At 37.6% G+C, this 26,914-nt stretch overlaps 1 protein-coding gene across 1 annotated transcript; it reads right to left on the bottom strand.

Moving 5' to 3' along the window:
- Nucleotides 1-1,139: 1,139 nt before the first annotated feature.
- ACMSD (aminocarboxymuconate semialdehyde decarboxylase) lies at nucleotides 1,140-25,129 on the bottom strand. Its single transcript, XM_069861535.1, has 10 exons — nucleotides 24,902-25,129; nucleotides 21,482-21,526; nucleotides 16,271-16,367; nucleotides 12,333-12,382; nucleotides 10,840-11,076; nucleotides 9,882-9,975; nucleotides 8,595-8,690; nucleotides 7,973-8,145; nucleotides 2,120-2,218; nucleotides 1,140-1,900 (listed from the first exon to the last, which is right to left on the bottom strand). The coding sequence occupies exons 1-10, from the start codon at nucleotides 24,956-24,958 to the stop codon at nucleotides 1,838-1,840; spliced, it is 1,011 nt and encodes a 336-aa protein (XP_069717636.1). The 5' UTR covers nucleotides 24,959-25,129; the 3' UTR covers nucleotides 1,140-1,837.
- Nucleotides 25,130-26,914: the final 1,785 nt, after the last annotated feature.

The following is a 26,914-nucleotide window of genomic DNA, read 5'->3' as shown; positions in this document are numbered from 1 at the left end:
AGTATGATTTATGCAGGGTGTGCATGTTAATTAATTGCCATGCAGAGTTCTGCTATCACCCATTCAGTCACAGGTTAAGGTAATTAAATACTGTTCTGGTTAATGGAGAGGTTCCAGACCTTGGTCCCCAAAGGTGTAACATTGTGTTCTCACTAACTTAACTGGTTTCGTTCATAAAAAAGTTGAATAATTAATCACATTGCAATGCATTGGAGGAATCACAATATATTTCCCTCTTAAATCCATTTAAACATCTGTGGAAGTCAAATATGCTAGAGGAAAAGAATGTTACATGAGAACAAAGCTGCCTTTCTCCTACTTTGAAATTTAATTAAAACAATCTGGTTAAAAAATCATACATTTAGGCGGCCCAATACTTGCATGCAGATATTTGAATAAAAAAGGTTGGCAGAGGTCTTTTATACCTGAGGACAACTAATATTGTTAAAGCTATTTTGACTAGGTGTGTTACATGAAAACATGATCGTTCCAGGGCCTAAACCTGTGAGCTGATGCGGCTTCAGCTTCTGCTGTTGAGTAGTTTCTTATGGAATACCTTTGGAGAAGCAATGTAGTACAGATCCAAATGCAATAGCTAGGCAAACACATAATTAAGCTGTACAAATCAGGTTTTGTTTTGTTTTGGGGTCTTTTTTGACTCTATAAAGAAGGACAAAGCCTTGTTAGTCCAGCAGAAGCTGGTATCGGCAGGCACTGCTGATGCTTAGCATCCTTCAGGTTCGGACTGTGACATAAAGACAGTTACAGGCACAGATACAAAACCAAATTCTCTCTGATGTTATTTTTTTGGAGTGTTCTATGACTAAATGGAAGAATAGTGACACCACGTGTAGCTAGCAAATGATCCCGTGAGACTGTAAGGTGTCATCAATATTTTTCTGACTGGTGTAAGTCGTCTCAGGAAAAGGATGACCGTGCACTCACCAGGTAATTGTGAAAACCCATTTCAACCAATAGTCTGTAAAGTAAACAATCTTTCCATTCCTACAGCAGGACTCAAATGAAAGAGAATGTTTACCTGTCGATATTTGAAGTATCCAACCTTACATTTAGGAAGTATTTTTTAAGTAGAACACTAAAACACACTGTTGCTAAACACTGGTATTTATTTTGACAGCGACAGTGATGCGCAAATTGTTACCCACGCAAATACATGGTTTCTGTACCTACAACCATAATGTTAGAATTGTTTCTGATGAATAAGTTGCCAGTGGTGTAGGCAGCAGCTAAAGAGCACGGCACTCCACGCAGACCTTTTTTCAACCTCTCACAACATTTACCAAGTGTCAGCATGCGTACTCGCAGCGCTGAGCTGAAGTGTGGTAATGCTGCAATTTCAATCAAAGGATAAAGGCAAATGTTGCCTTTTGTTGGGTGTCAACAATGTTCTGTTTAAATTCTGGTTTCAGATTATGTTTATTTGGTATAACAAAGACTGAAATGCAATGGATACAAGTCATAATTTTCTCAGTTCTTTTTTCCTGGGAATCAAGTCCTAGTTACGTGACACTGATTCTCTTTCAAAGATCCTTGTTACAACTGCAAGAGATGAAATCTCTGTTTTTGTTTGTTTGGGTTTTTTTTCCTATGAAAGCAGGGATTTCTGAATTGTTTAAAGACAACTTGAATCCTCAAATGCACAGAAATACCTGTGCATACTCATGTCCAGTAACCTTGCTTTTGTTTTGGAAATAACAGTAGACTGTAATTTAGTTGTCAGATTTATTTTTCATCTGTATAACTGCACATGCAAATAGAAGGATCCCTAAGGATTCAGCATTATTTCCAGAGTTTGGTCTCTCTAATATCATCATAGTTATTCAAACTGTTTTCTGCTAAGACCCAAAAATTCCAGAGCATTGCCAGCCTTGAGTTTATCCTGTAAGAACAAAACACATATGTATATATTCGTGTGTGCTTAACTTGTATTTTACTCAAATGCTTTTACTTGTGCTTTAAGATTAGCTGCTGCAAAGAGACTAAAGGGCTTTTTCCATCCTCTGCAGAAATCTGTGCACTACACTGACTTTTCAGTGTTTCATCTCAGGTCTAAAACCAGAGGCTTAAAAAAGAGGGAGAAAAAAAGTAAAGATCATACCTTCAGTTTATTGTCAAAATCTTCCATTGAATCAATCAGTTTTCCAGGTTCCAGCTCCCCAAGTGGAAAAGGGTAATCTGTCCCCAAAATAACTTTGTCCTGGTAATAAAAAAACGTTGTGTAGAAACATGAAAGAATACAATTGCAGGTGCTTTCTGGAATTTATAGTTAACCACAGGGAATTAAATGTATGTTTTGGAATGATTAATTACAGAAGTGGATGCAAAGTTAATCTTTGAGTTCCAACTTTCATTAGGAAAAAAACAAAGCCTGAAAACTATGACTGGAGTTTATTGGGTGAATTTAAGTTTGAAAAAAGTTATTTATTGTTTCTGTGGTGTCTAACTAAAGTTTGCTGTATTTTTATTCTGATACGCAGAAAGTTCAGAATGCAGATCCCAGGCTTATGGGATGAGTATGTGGTAGTGCTGAGGTGAACACAATGCAAAGTGTAATTTCCTATTTGGGTTGGTTTTCTGGTCTGTGGTGCTGCAACAGAAAGATTCTATTGTTCTCCTCCACTACTTGTACTGCTTCTCTGAGTAGTTTGCCTGATATAAAAGGACTGATCTTGGTTAAGTGTTGCCATAATTAAGTGGCCAATAAAGGGTACTCGGAATTCTTCCTTCTGCTTCTTGACTTACTTTCTGGTTCTTTTTCATATTCATTGCATGCTCTGTACTGCTGTGCGCAGTCCAAAAAGAGTACGAGGCTTTTTGACACATTTGTTTTAGAATCTCAGTGTGCTCTCCATGAAACTCTGAGAAGATGCCTGGATTTGAACTCTTGAATTTGAAATTCTTGACTACACACCCACACGTAGAGACATACAGAGGCACACACAAACTTGGAATTCTCTATATGTGAGAAGAACGTGTAACAAATAATACAAAGCAGTCAAATTGTCTTTTTCTGATACTTTAATAGCTGTAATAATTGCAATGTGATGATACTTAAAGCATGGTATAATGTATAATTACTACAAACATTTAAAGAAAATGTATTTTATTTCATTAAATTTAGCTAGTAATCAGCTTCAGATAACAAAACCAAAATCTGACTTACAAAATTGCATGTATTTTTGGAAAACTATATATTTTTTTAAATGTCCTCGTCTTAAACTGGGATTGGCTGTTAGCTGTGCCTCTGAAACATATAGCTGAGCATATGAGTGATTGTTTTGGAAAGCAACTAAGTGAAAAGAAAATTCAATAAAAATCTGTATGCATCATTCCTGTTATCAGAGATGAAAAGAAATAGGCAGATCCCCAATAGGTTCAAATTGTTATAGGTTTTTTCACACTGGAATGATTTTTCCCCATTTTATATGCCTAGGATAGTGCCTACTGCCAACCCTCTCGATATTATCAAAAGTCTATTTTCCTTTAAGCTTCATTTCCTGGAGACAGGGATATTTGAAACCCACGGTTTTCATTAAAAATACATGTTTTTAAATGTCTCATGAATTTGAAGTCAAGCTCATGAATTTGGGGCACTTGTTATAATATTTGAAATCAGTTACCAGTACTGAAATAGGGTGAAGAAAACATATTTCATTTATTTTCTAAAACAGTCTGGGTTTTTTGTGTGTCAAATGCTGCTTTTTAAATCTTGATTTTTGTACCTCCAGTAGATGTCACCCCAGAGTCTCTGAAAGAACCTGTACCTAACTCTGGACACAGTCTATTGTTCTGTGCTCTATTGTTGTGTTGTAATTTATTACAGAAGCCTTGCCATAAGATTGGAATAGGAGAACTTATACTCATGTCTGATAAATCAAGTGTGTATGGTTAAGCAGCTAAATACATTTTTTATTTATAATATTGACTGTGATACCAAGTCATTTTCTTCAGATATGAAAAAGAAATGTATGTTATATATATAAAAAAATACCAACCAATAAAGAGACTGACTATATAGGAGAAGATGGATTTCTATGTACAGGAGAAGGAAACCCAATATTTGCCCAGCTGTTTATTAGTCAAGGTTAATTAAGCCAGGAAAGTTTGTTGTTTACAACAACAACTTGTTTGTTGTTAAACCTTCTTGTTTACATCCCCTATATACCAAAGCAGAAAGAAATCCTGCCCCTTCATTGGATTAATATATAATATTTCAATTATATTTTTCTTTTCCTCTAACTTAAAGTGTTTCACAGCTAATCATGTGATCTATTAATTAGTAGTAAAATTCAGGGCTGTAAAATAATAAGAAAAATTCAGAAGCGGCATTATTGCTCTGCTGTTATACTAGTGATGTTAAGCCTTTCATTTATACTCTTTGAGCTTCAAGTAACCGTCTATAAAAGGGGGATTGTGATCCCTGTCTTTAGCAACCAGCCTCAGAGAAGTCCTGTGAAGGCTCTGCAGATAGACAATAATACTCCTAGGATAATAGATGAATTATTATATTATCTGAAAGGATATCAACAAAGTCAGTTTTCCCTAGAGGACTTACAGTTCAATACCTTAATTAGCATCTCTCCTTTTAAAAGGAATGTGTGGTTAATGATTAACCTCAGTGGAGCCTTCTACTCAACAGAACTTTTTTCACAGTAATAGGGACCTGAGTCTTAAAATGAACTTCAAAGAGCAACAGGCATTATTTTGTCATCTTCTTATGTCAGCAAAAATTGTATTTGCTTTGAATCTCCCCTTCTTTCCTTCTCCCGGGATGCTTCTCAAGAAAAGGCCAGGCTGCTATAGCCAGTTCAGCTCTGACGTCTGGCAAGAGGCTGTTTTACCTTTGGGTGTCGGCTCTTGAGGAATCACCACGGGGAAGTTTTTGCAGACATAGACGGAATCATTTCATCCCCTCTCAACCCAGTTGTTTGCTTTTTATAGGCAGCATCATTAGGGGTCAGGTGTTTATTTCTATTCACTTCATGCTACCTCATTGTGGGGGGAGCAAGGGAATGCGGCAATTTCGAGGTCTTAGAAAATCCTGTCTCAGAAATATGTACTTCTGCTTCCTTGAACTGGGACAGGCTCCAGTCAACCTGCACCCAAAACTGAGAAGGGAAGGGTTAAACGCACATGACTCGGCTGTCACTGGGTTTTAATATTCATAAGCCCAAAGCCAACACTTTACATTCTGGTGCCAGGTACTGGCTATTCCTTAAGGACCTGATGCCGTGTCTAAGCACATCTCCGCACACACAGCTGCCCTTCCTGTGCTGCTCTTAGCTGTGCTCTAGAGAACTGTCCTATTTCAAGCCTTCAGCTCATAAAGGTACAGTGTCATCCTCAAGGTCCAATAACATTATTTTTAGCCCAGCATTTATTTATCTTATATGTGTTATTCTGCCAATGCACAGCTGCACTGAAAACACGGAGATATTTGGTATTTTTAAAGCATTTGACTCATCAATGGTATTATGTGAGAATATCAACTTGCACTGAGGGAATGTTTTAATCTTCATGGTTATAAAGTAAAGTTTTTTCAAGGGTAAGAGGCCTTGGGCTATGAAAAAGACAAAGAAAAGGTACCTTTTCTTCAAGTTCTCTTGACTGTTGAAAGAATTTAAATTTTTGGGATCTGACTCATGACTTTTCAGCACCAAGGTTGCACCTGATGTCACATTACTTGAGCTCAAAGTGCTCAGAGGAGAATTAAAGAAGGCACCAAGACCCCCTGACACTGGTCAGATTTATTGTGTAAGAAACTGAATTTCAGAAGAGTGTTGATAAAATAAACAAGACACCTTAGAGGATATTGCTGAGTGACTTTTAGATTATTGGGTTACAATCTATAACCTCTCTCCTCAAACAACTAAATTTCAGTTGCAAAGACTAATCGTGATTAAGGGCCAGAGTCTGTGTGTCTCTTCTTAGGAAGAAGGGTAAAGAAGTTACAGTTTGAGTGTGGTGCAAAGACAGCAGTTTCCCCCAACAGCCACGGCTTAGAGTGGCCTTGAGATGCAAAGCTAGCTTGTTGCTCTAAAGCAGAACTAAATCAGAAAAAAAGTTTAGTTCATCAACAATAGATTAAGCATCCTGTTGTACTTTCTCTCCTGCTCTGCTCTTGACATCTACAGTTCAGCTTAAGAGAATCAGACCAGAAAAAGAATCTGTGGGTCTTGACCGTGCTGAGTCACATAGCTTCTATGTTACCAAGGACTTTCTAACAATGGCAAAGCACATCTTCCAACATTTTTAAGTGGAATAGAGGAAACAAGCAAGTGATCTTGTCTCCTTGGCAATAAAAACAGGAATCTAACCACCTAAACATGGCAATTTAAAACTCAAGAGCTAGACTCATCCCTCTGTACTATAACTGCATGTAGAACAAGAATATACTCAGGGTGAACATGGTGTAGATTTGAGAAGACTTCTCAGAAAAGGAGATACATGAAGGCAAGTGCTGAGGTGTTACTCCATAAGACCTTGGGTGTCTTGTTAAATGGGAGTGCACATCGTGTCTGGTCAGAGTTTTAAATCTATTGTAAAATTTACTTAAAGCCACTTGATTACTGTAAGCTACAGTCAGATTCAAAAGGTAACGCATAGTAAAAAATCCTATGTTGACCATGATGTATTTACTATCTAGAGGTCAGTAACAAAAATGAAAAGAAATCAGTGTTGGGCTGGAGCCCTCGTGTTTTCTTAGTGACTTTATCCCTGACAGAGATCTCTCCATCAGTGTTCACCAGGACTAGCACTGCAAAAAACCTGCTATAACATGTTGATATGTATGGAAAGCACTTAGCAAATGCCACCCGAGTTAATACCCACTGATGTTATAAGAGCTTTCCAATACTAACAGCTTATTAGCAAATCTTTTGACAAGCAAACTGAGCTGGGTTTCAGCTTACTTGTTTCTAGCAGAACTAGGCTGTGTGGCAGTTAGCACATTTTATGGAGTTCCTGCTTTGAATTGGTTTTTGGTTCATGGTGGATTTAAGAAAGAGGTATTCTTTCTCCTCTCCCTAGAGCTGTAGTGTTACTGTATGTGTACATACATACACACTTTACAAAAACTTTATAAAGTATTCTTTCAAGCTGTAGTTGTGCCCTTGAATTGTTTAATTTTTTATGAATCTTCAAATACAAAGTTTTCCTAAAAGACAGAAGTACTGCAGGGGAGCTGCAGGCAGAAATCCAGTCTCAAAGCTACAGATTTTCTGTGCAACCCAGACTGAGACCCCATGGATTTCAAAGGGTCAATACCTGGGCTTAGAGTACCAAGATAAAGACAAGCAATAATTTCTTCTGCGTTGTTATTTGTGGCTGGCCCAGGTAAGCCACTTCTGTACCAGTTCTAGTACAGATTTTTTGCAGTAACCTGTTCAGACTGCAAGGGATTATAATGGGAAATCAACACCTCAAATACTGTGTTCAGTTTTCGGTCCTTTACTATAAGAAGGACATTGAGGTACTGGAGTGGGTCCAGAGAAGGGCAACAAAGCAGGTGAAGGGTTTAGAGCAAAAGCTTTATGAGAGGCACCTGAGGGAATTGGGTTTGGTTAGTCCAGAGAAAAGGAGACTGAGAGGGGATCTTCTCACTCTCTACAACTACACAAAAGGAGGTTGTAGTGAGGAGGGGGTTGGTCTCTCCTCCCTAGACAAGGGGAAATGGCCTCAAGTCTTTGCTTGCAGTCCCATCCCTATAACCCGAAGCAAGGAACGACGCTCACTGAACTAAGGTTCACAGTGCATGATTTCCTGGATTAATGCCACCCTGTCAATAAATCCATATAGAAGAAAGATTATTAGAAGGACGTCACTTTATAATAGCTCAAGTTCTGATTTTACTGGGCAAAGATGCTGTTTTCCTGCTTTCTTCTTCTCTCCTCCTTTTGCTCTTTCACAGAGAAATAATGGCTCACCTGCTCCTGGAAGCATTAAAACTCACCTCTCCTATTACACTTGTCAGCAGCCTTAGAGCACCACGATCGTGGACAAGAGAGTCTGTGTAAAATGAGCCAAGGTATTTTCTTGGATCCACCTTATTATCCACTGCACATAAATCAGGGCGCACATTGAATCCATGGGAGATTCGCCCCACTGTGTATGGAAAAGCTCCTCCTGCAAGAAGAAATTTTTAGTAACAGAAGCTGAAAATATGCAGGAGGAACAACAAAAAAAAAAAGCCACATTATCAAGAGATCCGTAAGTTTTACTGTCAGCTATTTAGAAAGTGCTCTGCACCAGCAATTTTTTATAGTTAGTTTCATTCACTTCTTTTCTTTCCCTGTTTTTTCACTACTGTGACACCCAAATTCCTTCTGCTGCTTCCTCATCCCTTTCTCCAAACCTTCTCCTGTCTCCTCTTCCTCCCCATTTCCCTTAAAGACTATTGTAACTGTTCCAACAGGGGCTGAAACAGGCAATGGAGTGTTCATACCAGCAGCTGATGTCTTTGGGGTAACAGTACCAAGCTGGTGGCAGGCTCAAAGTGGTAGCCCTGTCAGCTGGCGCACCAGAAAATGCAACTGTACCATGCTCAACTCAAGACCACATTGCAAATCACTTACCTCCGTGTGCAAAGCAAACCTTCAGCTTAGGAAATTTTTCAAAAATTCCTCCCATAATCATGGAGCAAATGGCTATGGTCGTTTCTGCCGGCATGCCTGAGAGCAAAAAAAGCTTTATTGTATGACAGCTTTATTTTTTATTTTCCTATTTGAGTTTTAAATGTTTTCTTAATTTTCTTCAATTAGCCTTTTTGCCACTTGGATGCCCAGTGCTAGGAACCTAACAGCAATTTAGGTCCCTATATCAGCCCTCTGTTTCTGAGCACACCTAACAGACTATCGTGTCATTTAGGCGCCTAACTTCAGACATCTCGCTTAGAAATTAGGAACTGACTTCTTCTCATCTATAGGGAAAACAACACCTATCCAGCTCAAAACATTATCTTTCATTAGTGTTTTACCATACATTCAGATGCAAAGCCTTATTAGATTTAGTAGGAAAATCTTTTAATTATACTTTCTTAAGTAAATGCAATAATTTTAGTCTCTTAAAATCTGTGTTATTGAGCCTGCTGTAATTAAGAGTAAATGATATTGCTTTAAAATAATGCACCGGTGGTTGGGGCACTAAGATTACCCATTTTGTATTGCAGAACATATGTTATACATATACAGGGTATATTTCTCAGAACACATGTATTGGAGGCAGCGCAGAACAATGGAAAACAAAACCATTCAAAAAAGAATAAGTGAGGGTGGCATCAGGCCTAAATGTTCCCAAATAGCAGTATAACCTACCTTCTGTTATTCCATGTTGTGCTGATATACATAGCAGATGGGAAAAAAGCAGAAACCAGATAATTCCCTGCATCAGTGGGGAGCTTTCGAAGTACGTGCTGTTTCAGCTGTAGTTGATGTGAACATAGTTTATTTCCTCTCTAATCAACTTGTTTCTAGGAAATAATCCAAGAAATTCTAGGAAGTAATGATTGGGTTTGCCTGTTCCTTTATTTACTCACATTATTTTTGAGGTGGTCACTTTAGAGGCAATTCACTTTTTGCTATTCATCTGCTCTTTGTATTTAGGATAAAAGAGAATGCCAGATTCTGTTGCTAGTCTGAATAATTTTAATTCTAGGTTTTTAGAAGTTAGACAAGCTAAGCAAGCTTAAAAACAAATGACTGCTGATTTTACACAACAGATCTAATCATAGTACTTTATTTAAAGAAAAGATTGATAGAAAAATCATGTCGCTTTTCTCTGTACTAATACCTTTGCAATAATCTTCTAGGCACAATGCACTGAGAGTTCATAAAGGTAGGTTAAGCATTTAAATATAGACTCACCAATTAGCCAGGGAAACCAGTATTTGGACATCCTTCCATCTATCTGCATGTCCCAGGGATGCACAAAGAGACAGCAATTTAGTCGTTCAGCAGCCTGCAGCAAGAAGAAAATATCTAAATCTTGAGTAATCATACCAAAATGCATCTTAGTTCTTAGACACGCTTTAAAGATTTCCTGCAAAATGGGACTCAACTTTAGTACTAGTAACGAAAATAGACCCAGAAGTAAGAACTAAAAGCGACAGGTGGTTATATTTACTCCTCTGGGCTATATCCTTGAAATCCTCACTTATTTCAAAGTTCTTTTTGAGCTACAGGATTGGAAACACCAATTAAAATATCTTTTTTGTTAGCCGAGTGTTCCTCAGATTAATGCAGTACAAAAATGCTTTTTTAGCTGTGTTTGTCAGCCATCCTGCAGTACAAAACTCTGTTCAAACCAGCATTCTTCTGGTTTCATTACACATATGAAGATGATTCTCGTAATGTTTTACAGAACCATTTCTGGATGGTTTTGCAGAATTGTTCCAGCAGCATTCAGGAAATTCCATTGCTGTTGCACTACATTTGTCCCCTTTTGCCCTCTGGCTGTCTTAAAAAGAAGTTAAAACTATTCCTAATCCACGTTAAGAGTTTGAAATCTAGCTGTATTCTAATCAATAACCCATCCTCCGCTCAAGTATATTAATTTTTCCAAAACTAACCGACATCTTTGGAAAGGAAAAGAGAAGAACAACACAGGATGCCAATTCTGAGTAATTTATCTATGTGCTTAAATTTAAGTCTGTAGTCACCCCAGTCATTCATATGCTTAACCAGGACTTAACAGCTTCATTTTGTTAGATGTATTTCTGGACCTCCTCTTGCTGCTAAGGACATTATCACACATTTGAAGATGTTACAGATTAGTTACTGACACCTGCATAAATAAAGCTGCAACTTTTGGACGTTTACTCACAGCATAAATATCATACAGCTCAGGTGCATTCAGGTCCCATTCATTGACATGAGATCCTATTTGTACTCCTGGAAATCCAAGTTCCTTCACGCAGCGATGCATTTCCTTCACAGCCAGGTCTGGAGCTTGCAAAGGTAACGTGCCCAAGCCGACAAACCTCTTGGGGTACTTTTTTACTGTAGCAGCTAAGTCATTATTTAATATCTGGGCTAGATCTAAAGTATCCTGAGGTTTGGCCTGGTAAGATATTAAGCGGAATAGCACATTAAAATATAGTTCTCAAATGTTATCAGCTTTGGAAGGTGTTGCATAAATGTCACGGCAAACAACTCCGAGACAGCATTTGAACCTAAAATTTACTTTACAGTTCTGAATGGCTAGAAACCAGTAGGGCTAAAATTTGCTTCGCTTTAAAACCTCTGGGTGCAGTTCTGCTTATTGTCTTGAATATTTTATCGACTGCCGTTGCCTTTACTGCCCAGGATGAGTGTAATAAAGCCCAAGCTGCTGATGCGCTTAAGTATCTGGTCTTTTTTGTTTATCCCAAGGCAAAGACTTCCATATATAGTATTTAAATATAGGAACGTATATTTGCTCTCCTATTATTTGAGCTGAAGAGATAAAAATAAGAAACGTGAAATTCTGAAGTGTGAGAATTCTACAGAGAAAACTTGGGCAAACCTCTCTGATATTTAGAAGGAGATAACAGCCATAATTCTAATAAGGGAGCTGCAGTATCCATTCAATTAGTTTCCTGTTCCCCACCCTAACACATATTTAATGAAAAACATTCCCATAAATACCAGAATAAAATTTTAAAGATATGTCACCCAACAAGAAATTCTGAAGATCAGTGGTACCACTTACATGTGGGCCTAACATGATGATTTTTAATGTAGCCTATCTGTTTAATATAACAACCCAGCTAAATAGTGACATTGGAAATTTATTTAGAACAGCATTTTGCTATGGTTTAATTTCTCCGACTGTTTTTATTTCTTTGATGCGTTCAAGGTGAGCATGCAGGGAACATATTAATTTCAATTTGCTACTGTATTTTAGGATTCGAAGCATTCTAGGTCAAGGAGTCCCATGTCACATTTAAAAGAAAGTGGGACAAGCCCACAGACATCTTTTTTTCATGAGAAAATACTGATTGATGCCAAGCTTTGATGGAATCTGTACATATATGTCTACCTGCTAACCATGGATTCACACTCTGTAAACTCTTTCTCCCTGTTTCCAGCTACCCCCATAAGGTGCCAAGCAGAGTCTCATTCCTTCTTCCTGGGTGTATTCTGGAGTGGAGCTTTGCCAGGGTGCTCTTCTGATATCTGGACAACATTTTATCTTTTGTTTTTCACAGCAGCACTATTCCCCATTTACTTCAGTGCTCTCGTGACTACTTCCATCACCTCATTTACAGGATGATGCACTTATTTATTACAAATTTTGTGACTTATGATTTACAAAACATGCCAGTAGGAACCTACCCAGTAGCTGAACATGACAGGAACTGTGGAAAGGACTTGAACTGTGACTCCTGAGTAAGAAAAAGCAGTTATTAATGTTTCCTTTTTTTGGTAAAATGTTAAAAATACGAAAGCACTTTGGTTTAAAAGGTAGAGGGTCAAAGATTTAATGACAAGAAAGACTGATTTAACAGTGATGTGGATAGGAACACGGTTATGAATCTTGCATTGTATCAGTTTATTAGGATTGGAATACTTTGGCTACGTAAAAATAAAAATAACACTTTCATGCTTATGCTAGATTATTTTGTGTAAATAGGTATTCTGATTGTAGAAGTATTTGGTATGCACTTGCACAATTAATTAAAATGGCAAATTAATGCCACTGTCACATAAATGAATGTGATGTTAAATCAACAGAATACAGTACCTTAAGTTTACTTTGGGGTCACATTTATCATATATATTTAATAAATAAATATGTAAATTACCTCAAGGATAAACAATGTTATGTTACCAGTGGCTGTTAACAATGTGTTCCCCAAAGCTATATTGTGTTAGGTTTGATTCATCCTGTGTCTGGATTACTGAGGTATAAGAATAAAAAATTCTGTCTGGTTTTAGAAATAACGTTGACATTAGGAATAAAGAGAAATAAATTTATGTTGTTTGGTTTCTGTTCAAACACAACTCTATATCGTAACTTTGTATGTGACAGGCTACAGGAACGAACACAACAACACAGCAGATTAACAACAGAAGAAACAATAAACAATAATTACTATGAAAAACTGTGTTTTTTAAGTCGGATTGTAATAATTATGCACATATTTTGTCATGTTTTAAAAAAGTTAACTTGGTTGTTAATAATGAAACTAGCAGTGCAAAAGATGGCAGAAACAACTCTAAGATAATTTCTTCTAAGACAATAACCCAGCCAAAGCACTGAAAAGTTTAACAAAATTATTTATTCTCCTTCTCAGTATTCTAAGTAGGAAATGGGAGGGGAAAGTGAACTCTCTTTTACAGGATCTGAATAATATTATATGCAGCAGCAGCAGTTTGGGGTTAAGGATTAGGTCTACAAAAGTACATATGTAAGGAAGCAAGCCCGAGTTGTAATACCTGCCAATACACTAATGGACACTTGATTAATCTCTTTGAGAACGTTCACCATCTTTTCCACAGTAAGAGCATTGCAGCTGGTTTCAATCTGTTTTTACATTTCTGAGCAGATTTAACCTAAAGTTTAAGGGTAGATTTGCAAGCTGAACATTCCTAGGCACTACCTTTAGGAAGAATAATTATTAGCATAGAAAACCCTCTTCAGAGGGTTTTACAGTGGTGAAAATAGTGAGCAAGGGATTAACTGGAAGATTTTCTCCAACAAAATGGCAATGATTTGTGTCACAGAACTGTGATGTTAATTACCCTTACAGCTTGTTTTATTGAATTACCTCAATAGCCTTTTTTATTGAGTGGATCTCAAGACATAGGTTTGTGTACCAAATAGATGTAGGACATATGATTATGAGACTAATTCTGTCTCTTTGGTACATTTTCTACCTTTCTTATTACTGGCAAGATTTCTCGGGCATCGCACAGACAAAGCCTTTTAGCAGTCAAGCTGTAAGTTATCTCTCCATGATAGTAACTTTCTTCATAGTAGCTAGTATGGGGCTATGTTATGGATTTGCGCAGGGAACTGTTAATAGCAGGGAAGTTATAGTTATTACTGAGCAGAGCTGATACAGTCAAGGCCTTTTCTGCTCCTCACACCACCTCACCAGTGAGTGGGCTGGGGAATGCTCGAGAAGCTGGGAGGGGACACAGCTGGGACAGCTGAGCCAACTGACAGAAGGATATTCCACACTATAGGATGTCACGCTCAGCGTATAAAGCTGGGGAAAGAAGGAGGAAGGGGGGAACATTTGGAGTGAAGGCGTTCTGTCTTCCCAAGCAACTGTTAGGTGTGATGGAGCCCGTTTTTCCTGGAGGCTGAACGCCTGCTGGCTGATGGGAAGTAGTGAATGAATCCCTTGGTTTGCTTTGCTTGGGTGTGTGGCTTTTGCTTTGCCTATTAAGCTGTATTTATCTCAACCCATGAGTTCTCTCACTTTCACTATTCTGATTTTCTCTGCCGTCCCACTGGGGAGGGGAGTCAGGGAGCGTTAGCGTGGAGCTTAGTTGCCCACAGGTACTAAACCACAACGTACCTTACAGTGACTGATGTTAGTTTTGTTCAGCTGATGGTCTCCTTCTGTCTTAGTTCCAGAATTATGCCATGTTTGGAGGCTAAATTTTTGGTATAATCTGTCTCAGCCTATGTTACAGAGAATGTTTTTTTTTAACGAGCTACAGTTTTGTAAACCAAAAAAGAGTGAGTGTGGCTCAGTGTTTATCATTAGAAAACCAGCAAGAATGAAAAACTCCAAGAGAATTTTTTTTTCTCTTTACACTTAATTGACTGCTGCCTGGTAATAGAAGGGGGCAGTTTTACGGCACGAGTCACCAGATGGTGCTGTAACACACGAATTTCATTTTTTTTTTTTTTAAGTGAATGAGCACTGTTTAGCTTATGGAGAAATAGTATGGTGTTGGCTCTGTGATACATTTTCTTTCCCCAAGAGCTGTTGCAAAACTTTGAAAAAATTCCTACTGTGTTTTGCCTTTGTCTACAGCAAATTGATGGGGCAGAATTGATTTACGCCATTACTGTTGGGGCAAATATCTGAAAGGGAAAGATGCCCAAAGGCTATTTGTGATCCACACTGTGGCCAAATGACACGGAAATCCTCTAAATCACTGAGTTAACTCAGGGAATGACTACAGCCTAGTCAAGGCCACATATTTCAGTGAGGTTGCAAATACATTCTAGCATTCCCATTAATAGTCTAATGGTTGGTTTTGGAAATACTGCTTCTCTGGAGTGAAAAGGAGATAGTTGAAAAGTATCTATGTTGGGTTTACATAAATTGCCCAAGGTTATGTGTTGCAGTAAATCTCCCTAAGGAGAATGACCCAAAGTATCTCCTAATGTGCCACCTATGTGAGAAGGAAACAATAATCATAAGGATGCTACATTTAAAATATCTGCTCTTTAGAGTAATTCAGATGTTGATTCCTTATGAAAATTGGAGAAGATATTCAAGTTGTGACTACTGAGAAACTGATGTAGGGAATCATTGAGGCCTCAATCTAAATAAAAACAATCTTCAGTAACATAGCATTTCTCTCACAAAAGTAATTCAGAAATACAGTGTTGAAGAACTGACAAAAATGACTGATCAGACTAGAAGTTCCTTCTCCCATTGTCAGTCTCCCATCTTACAAACTTTGTTCTGTGGCATATAAGTAATTTGATGGAAAATAAAATTGCAAATCTGGCAAATAGTTAAGTTTCTTTCTAAATCAGGAAAATTGTCTTTTCTGAGAAAGTAATTGTATCCGTTCCCTAGCTCAGAGTCCTCTAGCAAAAATGCAGAATGAAGTTGCAACATGCAAACAGAAAACAATATTAGAAAAGGAAACAAATTACAAAAAAATCCTATGAGTAAACAGGATCTTTTTAACATTTGGAACAAAAATGAAAGGGCTTCCCCTTTGGCTTAAATCCCTTTTAAACCCGGAATCTGTGTTGCCTTTTCAAGCCTACAGTAAGTCATCCTTACTTATGTCAAATAATTCCTTACTGTATTAACAATTATACCAAAATCAGTGAGCCCATATGGGGAATAAATTGCTGCTGAAAATGAGGGAAATTATGGGAACGTGTCCCATTTGGGTCTGAATAAAAGGCATATCAAATTTCACTGGCTTTCAACAGACTTAAAGTAATGAATTGGTATGCTAAACATTTTAATTTTGATATTGCTATTGACCACTTTCAGATGCACCAACAGAGATGTTCCTGTTCCTCTAAATGAGACACAATGTTTTCCATTCCTTTTTGGAGGTACCTGATAGGTCCATCTCTTTAATCCGTACTTCTGGATCCCAGCAGTTCTCTTGAATAACTCTAAAAACCTTCCCATCCTTCATCATCTTTGCCTGTCCCTGTGAAATGACATTTTCATGTAAGTGTGAGAAAGTAGTACATGCTAATTTATAGGTGCTTGAGTATATTGTGCTCCCTACCGCACAATATTCTTTTATTCAGTAGATATTTTTAATCAAGGACTGTTTTAAAACAGTAATTTATAGTTCAGATAGCAGGAATTCTTAATAACAGAAAAATCCCCTTTCTTCTGTAATGCATACCACTCTACATTTGTTTGGAAAAGATATCAGGTATCTTAATCCAAGTTTATCCTCAAACCAAAATTTGACCTCAAAACAATGCTCTAATTAAATCTGCGCTAAATTTTCCCCTTGGGTATATGTGTGCTCTTTTAAAGTCAATAGCATCACAGTGATTCCAGTAACTACAGAAACAATTGTGCAGCTGTGTTAATTTCAGTCCAGTTGTTTCATATCACCAGTGATACTGAGACAAAAGCAGACCTATTGTGTTGTCTTCAGATTACATTTTCTCTGTGGGAAAAAAAAAGAATTATTAAAGAATATGTCTTTAGGGGAAAAATAAAACCCTAAACAAAACTTAAACACAGTATAAAACCATGACCTGAATTAGCATAATCATTAGATCACAAAATCACAGAATGGTTTGGGTTGGAAGGGACCTTAAGGATCATCCAGTTCCAACCCTCCTGCCATGGGCAGGGACACCTCCCACTGGATGAGGCTGCTCAAAGCCTCTGCCAGCCTGGCCTTGAATGCTTCCAGGGATGGGACATCCATGACTTCTCTAGGCAACCTGTACCAGCGCCTCATTACCCTCACAGTAAAAAATTGTTCCTAAAATCTAACCAAAATCTTACCTCTTTCAGCTTAAACCCATTACTGATATGCCACCAATTCCCAAACTCAGAGAGTTCAAAGTATTATTAAGGCCATTAAAATTAATACCATTCCTTTAACTATGAACACAGGAACTTCCTTTTTATATTTAATTTTTGGTTGAGTTGTCAGTTGTCCAAAGAGGCTGAGTAGGCAGCGTTGTCACATTAAGCAAAGTAAATTATCTGTTACTGCTGTACATATCCACGTGCTTCTATGGACTTGGGAAGACAGATAAAACAGCCTTCCTTTTAGCTTAACACATGCACAACTTGATGAGATACAATTCACCAATACTTGCAAGGCCTGAGTATTTCTTAGTTGCTTGAAGCTACTCTAGGGATAAACAGAAATGGGTGAAAGCCAGAAGATCCACATGACCCCATGTATTTGGGATGGGTAAGTGTGGTCCCGTAGTAGATGCATGGGACAGAGAACACACTGCATCTGCACTTGAAAAACATGAGAAAACACAGCAGCTATTCCTCCACCTTCACAGCAAACAGAAGCTATTTCTTCTGACCCTTCCTGAAAAGGAATTCTCTCTCTCCAAAGACCACCTTATTTTTGCTCACAAAATTTGCTTCTTTAGGATCCTGTCCATTTTTTCTAAATAAAATAAAAAGCTGTTATATCAGAATATTCCCTTCTAATATGCTAAAACAGAAATAATCCAATTTATCTACTTCTCAGAGCTGGGTTTCAGTCCCCTCCTTCTGAGAAGTCAGACTGTTCTTAACCTTGAATCTGTTACTAACTTCATACATCATTCACAAATATACTGCCCTAATGAATATTTTAAATCTCTCTTCAACAAATCTAACTGTGCTGCCTTGGCAAATTGTCACGTTAGTTGCATCACAGTTGTGAAAACTACTTGAAATACAGCAGTCAGTAATAACGACTACATCGTCCTGATCCTCCAGTAAAACACTTCAAGTTCTTGTAAAATTGATTTTCCAGCCTGATAGGAAGGTTTACTCTAGCCATACACTCCAATCCATTAAAAAAAGATCAGTGCATTCCTGCTGATTGCCTAATGAACAGAAAATACACCCGGGGTGTGCGCAGAGAAAAAGACAAGGTAGAACCGAGCACTACATCACGTATGAACAGATAATGTGGCCGTTATTGGATTATCACTGGTGGTATTTTTGTGAACGCTAGCGACTTCTAATTCTTTCCTCAGACACAGGTAAGGCAAAGCAGCTCACCTGCTCACATGTATTTTCTTCTGCTAATACTGAATGTTAGATAGACTGTAATTTCACTAGCAACTTTGACAGTGCTTGTACCTAAATGCTGAGATAAACAGTTGCTGTCTGAATGTTGCAACAGAGTTTGCACTACAGGAAAGGTTTCTAATAAGCCATGTGCTGTTCTCATTGAAGGATTAGTTGAACACTTTGCTATTTTCATTCACATTAACTGATTCGTTGTGAACACGCTGCAGGTCAAGGCTAAGCTCACATCACTGTTCGTTAGCAGCAACAAATGGTTATACAGGAAAGCAAAACAGGATTGTTTGGATAGATTCACGGTTGTGTATGTGAGGACAGAAAGATCTGGTCCAGCAATGCTGTGACTGGAAAATGAGTCATTTTGCTGTAGTCTCTAGACGCTGCCACGAATTTGCACCTGATATCTTTAAAATGAGAAATTACTCAGAACCCTCAAGTGGGAAACAAGACTTAGAGTCTTCAAAAGCAACAGATGCAGTGCTGAAAATATCATAAAAGACGAGATTTTTATTTGCAAGGTTAACACAGGTTTTCAAGGGCACAGCTAAATAGTTCTATCATATATTCTATCATTCTATTCCATTCATCCTAAATATTATCTGATATTTAAGGCTTTAATTAATTTTTGTGGAAATTAAGAGAGAGAGATTTAAGAAGTTAAGTCCAGCATGATGATTTGGTTCAGCAAGCTATATTTAAAACTAACCCATTACTAAGTTAGTCACATCCCAAACTGCACTTCTTTAAAAATGCATTTAATTATTTTCTTCTAGTTTGACCCTGATGCTTCTTCACAGAATGATATGAAAAGCTTTTGCTTTTTTTAATCTTAGGAGCTCACTTCCCCTGCTCCACGTATCTGAACAGGATTTTATTTTGCCATGTGCTTCTTTCATGCAACATTTTCAGACAGAAGTAGGCTAGACAGAATTCTTTGCAGACTGTATGAGGCTGACTTGCCACAAAGTTCCTTTGTAAAATATTTTTAGCAAGGAATTTTAGCATCAGACCTGCAACAAACGGCCAAGCTGTTAAAAATGTCTCCAACAATTCTCCCCTTCCTGCACCTATCATATATCTCAGAAGCTGTGCCTTTCACACTTTAGTTCAGCAGGTGGCTTGTTCTCTCCTCCTATGCCTGCTTAGACTCAGATCTCACATTTCAGCGTAATATTTGTTTGCTCCTAATTCTTGATCTCAACCTTCGTGTTCTGTGGTCCTTTTTAATAGAGTTGTTAGGCATTTGACAGCATAGCCTTGCAAGTTATAGAATGACAACAGTGTGTATATCACTAGGTTGCAATAAATAGACACTGGATTGTATCCATTTTATCTGCTTTTTTTCAGTTACTATGTGCATATACACAATCACAAAGAAGTATGATTTTACAAAGTAACAAGGGGATGAGGGAATGTCTAGTTCCACTGAAATCAACAGGAACAATATATTTAAATATCCTGGTTACCTGGAAGATGCAAATCTTCCTTCTCTAAATAAAGGTTGAATCTCTACAGCGAATGAATGAATTACCCAAATCACAATCAGAAACAAAAAAGATGGGGTACTGTTTTCTTTATAAGGTCTCCCCAAACAGAGAGGCACTGTCACCCTGCAAGTACTAAATCTTTCTATCACTTATCTGTCTAGTTCTCAGTACAGAATTCCTATGTTGAGAGCATGTCTGAATTTCAGAAGAGCAAGACAGATTAAACCTTTGTAAAACACTGTGCAATACAACCTGCCATTACATACCATAGCTGGGGTTAGCCAGCAAGCTGCGCGCTTCACATACAATCATAGAATCCCTAGGTTGAAAAGACCTTTGAGATCATCAAGTCCAACTGTACCTGTCTGCTACTAAATCATATCCCTAAACACTTCATCTGCCATCTTTTAAGTACCTCCAGGGATGGTGATGCAATCATCTCCCTTGGAAGCCTCTGCCAGTGCTTGAGAACCCTTTCATGAAGTTTTCCTGATGTCCAATCTGAACCCCTCCTGCCCTCAGCGTGGCTTGAGGCCATTCCCTCTCAGCCTGTGCCTGTCATGGTAACCTCTCTTACATCCTTGTGGTAATTCTGTAATGGTCTTATCAAAAGATAAACTGCCCTCCAGTGGTAATTCTGTAACGCCCTTATCAAAAGATAAACTGCAACATTTTGATCTTGCTTTCAGAAGTTTTACATTGCCGTGCTGCTGTGAACATCACTGAAATTACCACCAATTTGCTCTACTTGACTGAGAGTGGAATTAAGCCTTTATGAAACAAGTTCTGTCTCCTTCGGGGTAAATACGTGTATTCTGCTGACTTCAGTATCAACAGGATGGATCCAGAATGCAGATGGACAGTTAGCACAGACTTGTGGCATCTGGAGACATGTTGTTCCAGTTGTCCCACTGTAGCTCAGAAGAGCCTTTGTAAAGTTAATACAGTGGATGGTAATGAAAATGTGAAGGAAAATCAGACCCAGTCTTTCTTTTACTTGCCAATAAACCTCCAGCTCCTACTTTTCTACATCTCCGAACGGATTGTCTTTATTGTTCTGCTACTTGTTCTCGTTCTCATGAAATGAGAGAAATTACTCCTTCTCTTTCACTCAGACATAAGACATTTCCATATCTGAGTTCTTTAACTCTGAGTGAAATAGCAGTTCCTTTTGGTTCTGCTTCTCATACGGATGACTGCATGTAACTAAAAGAAAATCCACACGTCCTCTGCTTTAGATTGCCCTATCTTATTGAAAAGAATTCCTTAGAGCTATCCATTCCAAGTATGAAAATGAGATGATGATGAAAAATGGATAATGGTTCATAAAAAATGACTGTGAGTTTCAGCTTCAAGCAAAAAGTTCGATTGAGGTATATCAGGACTGATATATCAGGAGTGATATTACTTCGTAGAAGACACAAGTCTAGAGAAATCTGTATCAAAGATAGCCAGCCTTATTGCCACTTTGCTTTTTAACAGATTTACTGTGAGTTTGTGTTCCCAATGACAAGATCAGCTTAGAACACCAAACAGCCCAAACCTTGCAGTGATGGTCCAGCTGCACCCAGCCACCGTATCCGTATCTCTGAAAGAAGAAAAAGCCAGTGCTCGTTAGTGCTCTGCAATAAGAACAAAAATCTCACTTCTCACAATCCAGCAGTACATTCTTCAGGGGAAACACTTATGCACATGCTTGATTTTGAGACTACAGGTAGCCCCGTTGCCTTCAGCAGAAGTGATGAAGTTCAATTGGACTGGTCTAACGGTCTCTGCAGATCTGAACTTTTTGCTCCCCTCAACAACATTTTTAAGTAATTTCTACAACCGATTTCAAAATGCTTAAAGTTGCTTTACTATATTGAGGTTCTAACTAGAATTAGTTCAACACAGGAAAAATTAAATCAAGAATCTGGCAATATGAAAATCGAGCTGACAATTTTCCAATTTGTGATGAGTTAATCATTAGCACAAAGTTGTATTGATTCCACTTTTCAGCTTCCATGATTCAGCATCAGGACTGAAGGTCAATCTCTTGTCTATTAATATTTAAACAGCCAAGAGAAGCTGAAAAGGAGAAGCTTAGATGCTCATTGATTCTTTGAGACAGACTCAAATTGTTTATGAAAAACCCTCAAATCCTACAAAAGATGCCAATTGCCTTTTATTTTCACAGCTTATCAGATTAGAAATAAGTGAAATCTTGAAATATCATGATAGACTGAAAACAATGCTCCGAATTCCCATTTTTCTGTAAAGAAACATTTCAAAGGAAACCGGGTAAAAGCAGACATTTGTTTCACTGAAATGTAAAAAATTTGAATCCAGTCCTGAATTTCCTGTGATAACAAATCATTACTTAATGCTAGTGTGAGATTTCCTATGTAGGGTGCAGAGCCAAGCCTCTGGACCTCAGTCAGAGATGCTGACAATTGAGGCTATGAATGTTTTATTTACCTATGTTTAGCTATGTAGTGATGGATATTTTATATAAATTAATAAATGAATAGGGTTTTTTTAATATATATATATATATTTACACTATTTAAATTCAGGGAAAATTTTGTGAGCGATACCCAATGAGAACTTGAAGTTTTCACTAGCTCCATACTAATTCCACATATAAGCTGTGAAGAAAATAGGTACCTTAAAGGTGCTCAAGGAGCATTTAAGCAATAGAGAAACCCACTGGTCTTGTTTTGAACTTGTTCTGTTCTTTCTTGCCCAGAGTTATTAGCTGGATGTATTGACAGTCCTTATATTACTTATTTCTATGAATTTTTATACTTCCTATGGGATCCTAAGCTCTTAAATAAGGTTCTTGAAAATATAATTTTCTACTTATAGGCTTAAGGTTCAGTATTTATAAGGCTGGGGAAAAAAGAAAGAAAAGTTCAGCACTATGTATGCATGTTAGCATTGCCTCATTGAGATGCTGAGAACTATGTTAATGGCTTGAATTTTCAGAGGACTCTAGGGAATTCCGAGAGTTGCTTTCTGTTCTGGGGCCATTAATAAACCATGGAATCACTCAATTTTTAGAGCAGAGGAGACAAAACCTAGCAGGTTTGGTATTTGCCTCTCTATTATATCAGTGTTTAAATAAATGCCACACTGGTCTGCTGGGTCTAACAGTAGTGAATTCAGCCTCAATGTACATCCATGAACACCAAGGGATTCTTGGGGTGATTTTATCTTAGTAAATTTATTGCCCTTTTAGACCATATACAGAGAAAAAATATTTTAAATAATGTAAAGACAGAATGAAGGGATTTTATAGGTGTTTTTATAGGGATGTTGCACAAAAAAAGGACAAAATCTGAAACAAGCATATCTGTCTCTGTAATCTGGATTTTTAAACTTCTATTCATTTAAAATAGACGTACTTGCTCTAAAAATATCTCACATACATAACCCACTGTGTATTTTTTTTTTCACCGAAGTGGTCTTAGAATTACAAATAGAAAGTTCAAATAGATGTTTAAAAGGAACTTCCTAGGTAAACAAGTAAACAAACATTCCTTTCCAAGAGGTTTTATGCATAATGATGTTATTTTTCACTACTAATGAAGAAATAATGCTAAGTATGTTCTTCAGGCCAGGCTTTCTCATGACTATTTACTGATACAGTGTGTATGTTTTCCAGCTACTCTGGCTAATATTGAACTAATACTGGAGCTGATACTTATGGAATCTGTCATCATCACCCTCAGAATAATTAAATGAAAGAAATGGACGGTGTAGAACAGAGCTTCAGTTAGTATGTCAGGTGCCTAAGGGTTTTGTTGCTGAAGAGAGGCACAGTGAAATCAAGAGGTTCCACACTACTGTCAGACACAGGGAATGTTCACTCAAACTCCAGCCACTGGAGAATTACAACAAGGAAAGCAGCAACAATGCAGCTCTTCACTTTTCCGCTCTTGTTTTTTATTAGAAATGGAAACATTAAAGACTTATAAGAAAATAGCTATCCTGGACATATGAACACAATTTTTAATTGCAAATAATTTTAGATATATGTGTGTATAAACTATAAATATATTTTCATGTAATCTTTTTCGGTACACTTTGTAGCACTGGAGATGTGACCATTTACGAGTTGAAAAGTGATCACACATCTTTAGATTTGTGATTTTAATTATTTAGGCAATAACTCTACAACCTAATTCAGAATGAGAGGACTTCATGGCTTTTGATAATCTGAAGTAAGTAAAGGATTATATTTATTACATGAAAACCTAAATGACACTTTCCACTCCCAAAGACTTTTCACAGGATCATGAAAATGGTTAGCGACAAGAATAAATTTATGTCATTGAATAATAATACTACCACGCAAAGATTCAAAGTTAAGCCAAACTAACTTATAGCTTCAGTGTTTTGACAACTGAGATTTTGTATTTTTAGTACAACATGCTACTTCTTCCTAGTAACCGAAAAAATAACAGATACGAGTAAAATTATCATCATCATCAATTACCCATAGTTAGACAGACCCCACTCCTATTGAAGTTGGTGACCTTCATGTCTGTGGATATAAGCTGTGAACTACTTTTGTCTTATGTAACATTAATCTTGTCTAATATTTGGCTATTTCTCTATTTTAAAACAAAAGTAAATATCATTTGGGAACCTGACAGCTCTGGTTTTATCAAGAAAGTGGAATTTATGCCTCATCATTTAACAATTGTAGGTCTCAGAAAAACCCAAGCAAAAATATAAGAATCAGTTCAGACTAAAGAAACAGTGGGGAACAGAGACCAGTTTTCCATCTTTTTCTTTCCGGGAGTCTTGCTTTGCGGTCTAATGTGATATAAATGTCTTATATCTGAAAAAAAATCAAATTAGACAAACCCCTGGAGATATTTATAACAGAACCCTGCATTCATTGTTCTTTCAAAAGTTCCAGTGGTAGAAATTGTTGCTGATAACATAAGGCACTGAATATCTAAACTCTTATTACCTTTTTTAGGTCAGGCCATTCCTTAGGTAGAATGTGGCTATGAATATCGATTTTCATTTTCGAAGCAGCAAAGGAGAAACACTCTTTCAATGGAAATGTTTTCTGGGTAATTGCTACTGTCCTTCCTATCCCTGGTTCAGTGGGTTATTCCCTTTGGTTGCTGCTCAGATCCACCTGCTGCCCTATCAGGAGAGCCAGGTACAGTGGCCAACCAGGGAGCCCGGATCCCAGAGGAGTGGCGCTCGCAAAGAACAAAGGCTTCTAGCAGAAAGTCCCTGTTAATGCATAAACTACAGCTGATTGAGGGCAAAGGGAAAATGTATGTTTATCTTGGCACTACAAAGGAATTTATTTTACAGAGAATTGAACGTGCGAGCTTGGTTACATTTGAAAATCATTCAATAAAACTGAATTAGAATAAATGCATTAATTGTGCTGACTTGAATTTCTTCCCTTCTCCCTTTTGGATTCTGAAATAATTTGCAGGAAGCATATAATATACCCTTAGTAGACGGTCATACCTCGTCTTCTTCTCTCTTTTCTTTCCCCTGCATTTTCTTCAAAGTTATGTAAAATCCCCACAGAAATATTGAGTTGTAGCACTTCATTGTCCCCTTTTGATTATTGGTTCACTTAGGATATATAGACATGCTACTGCGTCCTGGTGCTTACGGCCTCTCGAGCTGGCTCAAGGTCTGACAGGAGAATGGCTCAGATTAGTAATTAAAGATCATGGAATGTGCTGGCTAATCCAGCAAATGGTTTCTGCATCCTAAATTAACTGGACCTAGCTCAGTTTTTCTGTGAAATTACCTCTCATGTTTTGCCCTTTTTACTATTACAATTCTCTCCTCTAGATACCTTTGCTTTTATTTGGGCTGTATTTTTCTCTCTGTAATTTATTTCCTCTATAGTTTTATTTCAATGTATGCTACTCACATGGTGTCTTCCTGTGAAAGCTGGTTAACTATTCCTTGATTAATTTGTTTCTAGTGAAAAATGCTGATTTTTATAAAAATAAATGCTGTTGTGAATCTTGCAACTTGAAATGATGCAGGTTTAAAAACAGGTCACCCATTTTGTTTCATCCTTTCTCTGACTTTATTATTTTGTTTGGATTTGATTAAAAAAAATTGGATTTTTGTATTTCCCTGCTTGTTCACTCATTAAGTGAGGCTGCTTTGGATTTGGTCAGCCAATAATTCACTTCAACAGATCAAAACCTTGGGACTGAAAATAGCAATTATTTCCACCTCAAAATCAAAACCAATCTCTTCATGACCAGGCTGTCAGGTTAAGCAGCAGATTTGCTCTCTTGCTCCCAAATGTGACACCGATGTTATATGATCTAGCCCTATAGTGTTAGCCTGTTGGCAAGCAATGTTCCTGCATATACAACAGCAGAGATAAGAAAGAATTATTGATCCAGCCGTGGGAACTCTGCATCATGAATCCTGTGAATCTATAGACATGAGGCAAAGAGTTAAGGTGAACCCTTGAGAAGCCTGGAAGATAGTTCCCTGTTTAAGCACAAAAAGTGAAGGACAGGAGCAGGAAGAGGTTTGTGTATCTGGATAACCTAAGACACCCAGTTTCTTCTCTGCAGGCTACCACGCAGAGAGTAGCAGCATTTCTTCTACGCTGCGCTTTACTTTTCTCAGCTCTAAAAAAAGATGTAGTTGTTAGTTGCTGCTCCCAAGACACTTTGCTTAGCTTGCAAACAGTGCAGTACTCCCACGCGGCATTTCATTTTAATGAAATACATAATTTGGAAACGATACTAGTCAAAGGCAAAATCTGTATCCATTTCACCTGATCAAAGGGATAGCGAGACATCTGTCTATATCTGATATGATCCATTGGATCATCAGCAGGAGGATCATCAGTGACTACGAAAAAAAGCACCTTCAGTTACCTACCCTGCTTTGAGTGTGTGGGTTTGAAAACCAGGACACCTTCACTGATGTTTTAGACAATCTGCCCAATAACCGTGAGGGAGTTGTGCCTCTCAGT

The sequence above is a fragment of the Phaenicophaeus curvirostris genome, chromosome 7, assembly GCF_032191515.1.
Source record: "Phaenicophaeus curvirostris isolate KB17595 chromosome 7, BPBGC_Pcur_1.0, whole genome shotgun sequence".
In the NCBI taxonomy this organism is placed as follows: Eukaryota; Metazoa; Chordata; class Aves; order Cuculiformes; family Cuculidae; genus Phaenicophaeus; species Phaenicophaeus curvirostris.
Note: the sequence above shows the minus strand (reverse complement) of the source record. Positions and strands in the feature narration are given on the sequence as shown.

What these genes read in the sequence shown, in the direction of transcription:
- ACMSD (XM_069861535.1), bottom strand. Translation starts at nt 24,958, where the DNA reads ATGAAAATCGATATTCATAGCCACATTCTACCTAAGGAATGGCCTGAC. An exon ending in AATGGCCTGACCTAAAAAAG is followed by an intron (nt 21,527 to 24,901) that starts GTAATAAGAGTT and finishes TTCTTCTTTCAG; the next exon opens with AGATACGGATACGGTGGCTG. An exon ending in TAAAGAGATGGACCTATCAG is followed by an intron (nt 12,383 to 16,270) that starts GTACCTCCAAAA and finishes TTTCTTACTCAG; the next exon opens with GAGTCACAGTTCAAGTCCTT.